The sequence below is a fragment of the Saccopteryx leptura genome, chromosome 4 (genome assembly GCF_036850995.1).
Source record: "Saccopteryx leptura isolate mSacLep1 chromosome 4, mSacLep1_pri_phased_curated, whole genome shotgun sequence".
NCBI lineage: Eukaryota > Metazoa > Chordata > Mammalia > Chiroptera > Emballonuridae > Saccopteryx > Saccopteryx leptura.
The window spans coordinates 223,812,808-223,821,584 of NC_089506.1; the positions used below are offsets into that span (position 1 = coordinate 223,812,808).

The following is an 8,777-nucleotide window of genomic DNA, read 5'->3' on the forward strand; positions in this document are numbered from 1 at the left end:
GAGATCGGCAATATCTTAATAACACGAAGCGAAACAGACAGATTTCTTGCCCTTCTGCATTGCTCACCTGCTTGCTAGGTAGTAATTATGGTGAAATCCATATAGCAGGCGTGGTACCAGGCGCTGGGCTGGGCTCTTCTCCTGTATGGTTTCATTGAGTGCTCACCAGAGCCTGTGGTGGGCGCCATGTCATCATGCTTTCCACAGGTGAGTAAACTGGGGCACGGGAAAGGGAAGTCAGCTGCTCAGAGTCGCACGGACAGAAAGCGGCCGACGCAGGTCTGAACCCTCACAGCCTGGCCCCCACAGCTGAACTCTTGGCCACTGGTCTCGCTGGGATGACCCCGGGAGCCCCTGACCCGCCTCTTGAAGCTTCCGAGTGCTGGTCATCATGGTGGTGGTCTGCTCTGGCCGTGTCTGGGCAGGTAGAGGAACCCCGACAACACGCTCTGAAACGTTTGTCTGTAAGAGCTCGTGTTTTCCCCCTTGTCATCCCACGTGACTGCCTTTTCCTCTTCTGAGTTGGGGACAGTGCGATGCAGAGCTCATACTGGGGTGCAGCGTCAACCGCTGACGGCTGCCGTTTGCATGTGACCTCGGCTGCAGGGCGACAGCTGCCCCTAGGAGGAGGTCCCCACGAAAGAGACACCCTCAGGATGGGAAGAAAGCTGGGGCCCCGTGGCTCACGCCGCTGCGGGATCTGGGAGTGCCACTCTCCTGTCGCCTCCGTCACGACCCTGCGCGGCCCTTCCTGGTTCCGGTGTCGAACAGCGTGGCCACTGCCTCTTTGTGGGCCCAAGAGAATGCCTGGGCCCTCTGGGTCATGCTGCGTGTTCATGCAACCTCTTTTCCCTTGTCTGCCTGTCTCCCTGGAGGCGAAAGAGACCTCCCCCCCTCACCCCTCGCCTCAGCACTGTGCACGGCACACGACACACACTTTCTGAATGAAAGAAGGCAGCCCAGAGAAGTGTGTGGCTTACACAAGGCCACACAGCGAGTAGGTAGCAGAACGGAATAACACTCCGTCAAAATAGATTGTAAGCACCGTGTGGCCTCCATCCACCTGCGTGTCTGTTCATTGCTACGTCCCGTTTCTGGCCCAGTGCCTGGTGCATGGTGGGCGGCTCGGTCGATGGTTGTTGAGTGAATAAATAAGCGCCAGCCTCCTTACATTCTTCTGAAAAAAGACGGGCAACAGAAAATGAAGGCTTTGTGTAGGCTGTGTTTTATATGCACAATTGATCAGCTATTTGACCACAGCTAAAATACCCACCCCTGACAGCCACCGGGAGGCAGAGGGGTGGTGCCTAGCTGAAGATGTTTACTCAAACAGAGACGACCCAAGCAGAGCCACAGTTCGTCTCTGACACCCCAGTGAACTCCGACGAAGACCCCAGGAGCCTCTGGCTTCCCGTGGGTTCACTGACACCCCATGACCATCACCCCGGGGCTACGAAACAGCAAGAACAGCGAGCATCCCGTGCGCAGGGCAGGCACCAGCTGCAAGGGGGGGGGGGGCGCATGGGACTGCCAGTGAGCCCCTGGGGCGAGTATAAGAGACAGTCGGTCAGCGGGATGTCACACGATGTCGGAAGGGGCAGTGGAGAGGGTCTCAGTCACACGCCCTGGATTTCAAGAAAGTAATTCAATCCTCAGGGGCAGAGAGGAACTCACCGTCTCTCTCCCCCGCTGGTCCCTGGGCACTGGGGGTGGTGGGTATCCTCAAAGACCCTGCAACTCCTCTGCATGTACTCTCATGGCACATTCGTGCCAGCTGACCTACATTGTTTGTTTAAATCTAAAAAAGAAAAAAGGAAAGGAAGGGAAAAAATGAACCGGTTCACTTCTCCTTGGTGTGACGTCAGCTCCCTTGAGCCACGTGCAGAAGCGCGTGGACAGGCAGGTGTCTCGCGTGGGCTCCCGAGGCTGATGAGCTGGTTCTGAGCCCTGGGTCTGGCTCCGACTGGATGTCTGAGGGAGACAGGCTCCTTCCCCACCGAGCCTCAGTGTTCCCGTCTCGGTAAGGGGGAGAGGATAGTACCTCCCTCCTCACGTCCTGTGAGGGTCAGAGTTCATGCGAATCAAGCCTCTCCCCAGGAAGCCACGTAGAGTAAGTGTTTCGTAAACGGAACTCCCGTTAATGAGCGTTCCGATGGTTGTTCAGTGAGCTCGGTTCTCGTGTCTCAGGTGTCGTGAGCGGGGGAACTGAAAGAGACGTTTCACCCCTTTGTGTCCAGGCTCAGTCGTCTTCTCAAGCCTTCCCTGGGGCCTCAGCCCCTTTCCTCTACACGAGGGAATGGAAACGTGACATACTTTATTAGGAAGGATTTACCCTGGATGTTTAATCTCAGGTCATATCGGATGTTCTAGATACGAAATAGACTCCCTGTACGTGCAGACGTGAGCTCAGGGCCCGACACAGAGTCGACCGCGCTGAGAGCAGGGTGGGGGCCTTCCTCTTTCCTACCTCCTGGCCTTTGCACGTGCTGCTCATTGCCCCGCCTGTCCGTCAGACCCTCGCTCACCTGCACTAGGACGTGAGACACAATGACTGTCTTCATCGTTATTGCTTTGCCACCAACTGGCCCATTTTGCGGAACTGGGAACCAAGACCCTGGGAAGGAAAATGGCTTGATCAAGGGCACCCAGGGGCCTGTGTTGGCACCCACGCTGACCCAGAGGTGTCTCCCACGGCTCGATCTCCACCTGCCATCTGTTCTGTGCGTCTCCCACGGCTCGATCTCCACCCGCCGTCTGTTCTGTGCGTCTCCCATGGCTCGATCTCCACCTGCCGTCTGTTCTGTGTCCCCAAATCACCAGCTACAGGAAAGACACTCTGTGTTCCAAGTTCCCGCACCGGAGCAAGTGGAACAGTGGGAAACAGGGCGGTGTCTGCAGCTGGAACCGCTGGGGGGGGGGGGGCAGTGACCCTACAGACAGCCTTCCCTGCCTCTCTCCTGGGAGCCCTCAGACCAGCACCCCCTGAACACCTGCTGACGCCATCCGGACGCCAAAGAGACTGAGCCCCGAGTCCAGCTGTCATCGTCTTTCCTCGTCCCCTCCCTTCCGCTCCCAGAGGGGAGCAGGTCACAGCGAGGGAAGCGGTAGCTTCCAAGAGGCCATGCCCCCCCCCCCCCGCAATTCAGTCTCCGATCCCCGTCTGACCTACATGTCCTGGGAGCAGCTGAGAGGACACGGGGTGGGGGGGTAGCTCGTGGTCTCGGGGAGTCATGGGTGTCTGCAGGTCACGGGGGCTGACCTCCTCGTGCAGCTGGAAGGGGGACGCATTCCAGTCACTGGGGACGTGGCTGAAAGAGGGGAGCGGCTCTCTCTTGGAAACCCACGAGAACATCAGTTAGGCTGCAGAGACAACGGGTGTTCAGAATGTCGTCCCAGGGACTGACTCAGCTCAGACGAGGAAACTCTCCGCCCTTTTCAGAGGAGCTGCATGGGCCAGCGACTCTGGGGTATCGGTGACCTGCTCTTGGTCATGGTACGGCCGTGGCAGTCACACAGTGTGCCTGGTGTCAAGCCTAAATCCTCTGGCAGCTCCAACGTGAGCTCTTTTTTTCTTTACAAATTCTCTTGGCTACCTTTGGGGAAAAGAAAAAACAAAAAGGAGGAACGGATGGAAAAATAATGTGTTACCCTTTAAACTATCACTTTTCCTTTGGGGAATTTATTTAATAGAAATATACAAAGATGCTTAACTAAGGTCTGCGGTGGCCAAAAAATAAAATAAGCACTATTTAGTCATGAATGAATATCCCGTGACTATAATTAAAATAGAAAAAAAAATCCATGATTTCTTTTTTGAGAGAGAGAGAAATGGACACACAGGAACAGACAGGCGGGAAGGGAGAGAGATGAGAAGCATCAACTTGTTGTTGCGGCACCTTAGTTGTTCATTGATTGCTCTTCATATGTGCCTTGACCTGGGGGCTCCAGCTGAGCCAGTGACCCCTTGCTCAAGCCAGCGACATCTGGGCTCAAGCCAGGAACCATGGGGTAATTTTCAAAGACAAAAAAAGAAAAGAAAAAGAAACAGAGCGGAACTACGAGATATAAAGTGAGAACTCCCAGTCAGTGCTTTGTTCCCAGCTGCCTCTCCCAAGGAGTCTGCAGGGACCTCTTGTCCTCACAGACACCGACAATACCCCTGGGAGACTTTGACCCGTGCCTGGCAGGTGACCGTTCTGTGGTGGGGTCTGACAGCCTGTGCTGTTCCCTTAGCCTCTTCCCCCCACACGCTGCAAAGTGCAGGAAATTAATTCCCCCGAGAAGACAACCAGGAAGCTTTGCAATCACCAGACATGGGCTCCGGACCTCGCAGGAGTGTCAACCTGTCCAACGACACCGCGGACGGACGGGATGTGCTTTCCAGAAGCATTGATGTTTGGATCACGAAATTCACTGGGGCTTGCTTGGGTAAGACTGGCGGGGTGTCCACAACAACAGACTCTTTGTTTAATGAGAGGGAAGAACTGAAATGGAACTTCAGGCAGTGACAACTTGAATTTCTTCACTTCCCCCCCCCATTGTAAATACGCACAGATTCTGTCAACACCACTATGTTGTTGGGGGGGGGACAGGTCACTGTGGAAAGGAAAGGAGTTTTGATGTGGGGAATTAACTGTGAATGTCAAGAGTCAGGAGTTAAAAACTCTACCTTCTCAATCCTACTCTAGAAAATCAGTTCACAGGCATGTTTCTTTCCCCTGTGGGCCTCGGTCGCCCACACATCTGTCTCGTCCGAAGGATCTCCTAAGTGTCTTCATGGCGCCCCGCGGGATCTACGGGAAAAAAAATAGGAAACTTAGTGTCTGCGGGTTAGTCGCTCAAGAAAAGGCAAGTACTAGGAACTGAAGAAAATGTCAAATAGGAACGCCTAGCAATATAGAGTTGATGACTTCCTGACCTAAAGCATTCATTAGGCGGGGCAGAAATGTTTTTAAAGAATTTGGATATGTACACATTTCTACACGTATCCAAACATGTGTGTAGATCTCTATTGTAGAGATATGTCTGTGTATGTGTGCATATGAATAAATAGATTGCACTAAGTTTGCACAGTGGAATGCTAGAGTCATTAAATCAGGTCAACCAGATCTGTGTGTATCAACCAACACAAGCCTCAGAAACGAATGCTGAAGGTAAAAAGCAGCATGCTGGATGGTAGATTCAGTATAAAAGGAGGTAAAAGGCCCCGGCCGGATAGTTCAGCTGGTGAAAGCATCATCCCCAAGCACAGAGGTTCGATCCCCAGTCAGGGCACATACAGGAGCAGATCGATGTTCCTGTCTCTCTCCCTCTCTCCCTTCCTCTCTCTCTAAAATCAATAAAATAAACAATTTTAAAAGTAATGTTTTTTTAGTGAAGAAGAAAGTAGAAGGACACAGCACGGTCCTGAAGAGGCAGCTCTGTGCCTGCCTCCAGGGAGAGAGAGAAAGAAGGAGGGAAAAATGAAACTGCAGCGATTCATTTTTTTAATTCATTTATTTCTTTTAATTGGATTTATTAGGGTGACACTGGTTAATGTAATTATACGGGCTCCAGGTGCCCGATGCTACAACACAACTCTATACACTTTAATGTACACTCACCCCCCAAGTTAAGTCTTTGTCCTGCACCAGTTTGCCCCCATACCCTCCTACAGCAATTTAAAAGAGGACTTCAACTGTATCTATAGTGTTGTTTCTTTTTTTATTAAAAAAAAAAGTGACCCTGGCCGGTTGGCTCAGTGGTAGAGCATTGGCCTGGCATGTGGATGTCCTGGGTTTGATTTCCAGTCAGAGCACACAGGAGAAGCAACCATCTGCTTCTCCAGCCTTCCCCCCTTTCTCTCTCTCTCTCTCTCTCTCTCTCTCTCTTCTCCTCCTGCAGCCATGGCTTGATTGGAGCGAGTTGGCTTGGGGCGCTGAGGATGGCTCCATGGCCTCCACCTCAGGCACTAAGAAGAGCTCTGTTGCTGAGCAACAGAACAATGAAGCAGTGCCTCAGATAGGCAGAGCATCGCCCCCTAGTGGGCTTGATGGGTGGTTCCCAGTCAGGGCACATGCAGGAGTCTCTCTGCCTCCCTTCCTCTCACAGAAGCAAATATAACAAAATGTTAAAATTTGTTTAACTTGAGTACCCAAGGGTGTGTATATTACAAGACATTTTTTACATGTGAAGTATTGTTTAATATTTTAAAGAAAAGAAAAAAAGAGATTTCTAGATTCCAGCACTGTCACTGGAGTTCAGACAAGGGACATAGTTCTCTGAGAGCCTTGTTTGCAAAATAGGATTAATAATGTTCAAAATTCAGGGTTGACTCTGAGAATAAATGAGCACAAATGTGTGCAATGACATCCAGATATTATTCATTGGAATAGCATTCTAGAGTAAGTCCCTATTGACTTTCCAGATGTGTGTTATTCAAAAAGACATTTGTTTTCAGAACTAATGAGAAATTATGTGGATGCATTTTGCAAACAAATCTGACCCCAAGGAAAATAATGTAGTGCTACTCTCTCTGCAAAAACTCTACTCAGCTATATTATACGGACAAACGTAAGCAGGGTCACTTACTAACTGTGATTGCCCTGACGGAGGTTATGCATGGGTGTTTGGAGACCAAGACTGGAGAGAAAATTTACTTTTCTCTGTTTTTATTTTTTAATTGTGTATCATGTGTGTAGATTACCTGCTTGGGAATAATCATCATAATTTATCTTTAAATTAATTGGAAGGTCATGATCTTCTCTGTTTCTTCAATTCTAAACCTATCTAAAAAGGAAAAGACCTGAAATCCAATTTCTAAAAAGGTTCTTAGGAGGTCATTTGGCCCAGTCTCCTGCCTGAATTCCTAAAGCAAGAAAAGCCATTCGAGCCTGGTAGTCTCCATGCAGCTGGACAAAAGAAAGATCATGGGATCTGGGATGAGTGTATCCAGGTGTGGTCTCTGTCACCCTTGCTGTGTGACTCTAAGTAAGTTTCTTAAGCTCTCTGAGCCCCCACTGTCTGTCTGCAGTGAGGACCTGTCCTGACTGTATGAAGAAAGAATAAACAATATGAGAATAAAACTGGGTAAAACCAGGACCCAGATGTTCATGTGAGGCGCTATGTGTGGTGCAGAGAGTAACCCTTGAAAGCCGTGGTCCTGTTCCTGCAGCTTTCCTGGGAGCACCCCCCAATAAACCCGTGCCCTGGTGTAGCCCACAAAGTCACCCTGCTCCAGAGATAAAGCAGCTCTCTTCTCTCCACAGCCAACATCCTGACGGTGATCATCCTCTCGCAGCTGGTGGCCAGGCGGCAGAAGTCCTCCTACAACTACCTCTTGGCCCTGGCAGCGGCCGACATCTTGGTCCTCGTTTTCATTGTGTTTGTGGACTTCCTGCTGGAAGATTTCATCTTGCGCATGCAGCTGCCCCAGGTGCCGGACAAGATCATAGAAGTGCTGGAGTTCTCCTCCATCCACACCTCCACCTGGATCACCGTGCCCCTGACCGTGGACCGGTACATCGCTGTCTGCCACCCGCTCAGGTACCACACGGTCTCCTACCCCGCCCGCACCCGCAGAGTCATCCTGGGCGTGTACCTCACCTGCTTCCTGACCAGCATCCCCTACTACTGGTGGCCCAACATCTGGACGGAAGACTACACCAGCACCTCCGCGCACCACGTGCTCGTCTGGGGCCACTGCTTCACCGTCTACCTGGTGCCCTGCTCCATCTTCTTCGTCCTGAACTCCATCATCGTCTACAAGCTCCGCAGGAAGACCAGCCTGCGCCTCCGAGGCTACTCGACGGGGAAGACCACTGCCATCTTGTTCACCATCACCTCCATCTTCGCCGCCCTCTGGGCGCCCCGCATCGTCATGATCCTCTACCACCTGTACGGGGCGCCCGTCGTCGGGAACCGCTGGCTGGTGCACGTGGTGTCGGACGTGGCCAACATGCTGGCCCTCCTGAACACGGCCATCAACTTCTTCCTCTACTGCTTCATCAGCAAGCGCTTCCGCGCCATGGCGGCCGCCACGCTCAAGGCCTTCTTCAAGTGCCAGAAGCAACCCGTCCAGTTCTACACCAACCACAACTTCTCCATCACCAGCAGCCCCTGGATCTCACCGGCCAACTCCCACTGTGTGAAGACGGTGGTGTACCAGTACGACAAACACGGAAAAGCTGTGAGAGTCACCCCATGACACCCCCCGCCCCAGGTCTGGCATCTTCTGCCTCGGCCTGATCTATGTCCAGATTGGAGTGTGGCCCAGCTTATGGCTCAACAGCTCCCTGTGAGAATGCTGCCTTGACTTCCTCCCTCCGCAGACAGACTGAGCCACTCTCGGACTGGCAGACGACAGAAGGTGGAAGAGAAGAAGGAAGACCGCGAGTCGCTTGTTCCCTTGGTGCGGTTATGGTCGCAAAGCCACGGTGCCTACCGGTCTGAAGATGCCTTTGGGGGTCAGGCCGTCATCCTGTGGCCCCTAAGGATACCCAGTAGAGAAGTGTGTGACATAGTCTGGGACTTAGCCTTAACCCCATCCGCAGTCACTGGGCACCGCTGATGAGTTATGTGACGTGTCAAGCTCAGTAGCACCGTAGCCTGAGCCGCCCCGCCCTTCACAGAGCTGAGGTTATTATCCATTCCTTCCCTGTTCTCTTCCCAGCAGCTAGCGACGCTGTCTGATTTGAGGTTTTTTTTTTTTCAAGGGACCCTTTGTCCTAGAGAGGGCCTTGGACTTGAAGCGGCCTTAGCAAGCACCTCCAGCGACAGAATGACTCTGTGAGGACAGG

General features: G+C 52.2%; 1 protein-coding gene across 1 annotated transcript in view; it reads left to right on the forward strand.

Moving 5' to 3' along the window:
• GPR139 (G protein-coupled receptor 139) overlaps nucleotides 1–8,185 on the forward strand; it is a 37,137-nt gene extending 28,952 nt beyond the window's left edge. Inside the window, exon 2 of the mRNA XM_066380093.1 lies at nucleotides 7,248–8,185. Within this exon, the coding sequence (XP_066236190.1) occupies nucleotides 7,248–8,185 (938 nt within the window). The remainder of the gene's footprint in view (nucleotides 1–7,247) is intronic.
• Nucleotides 8,186–8,777: the final 592 nt, after the last annotated feature.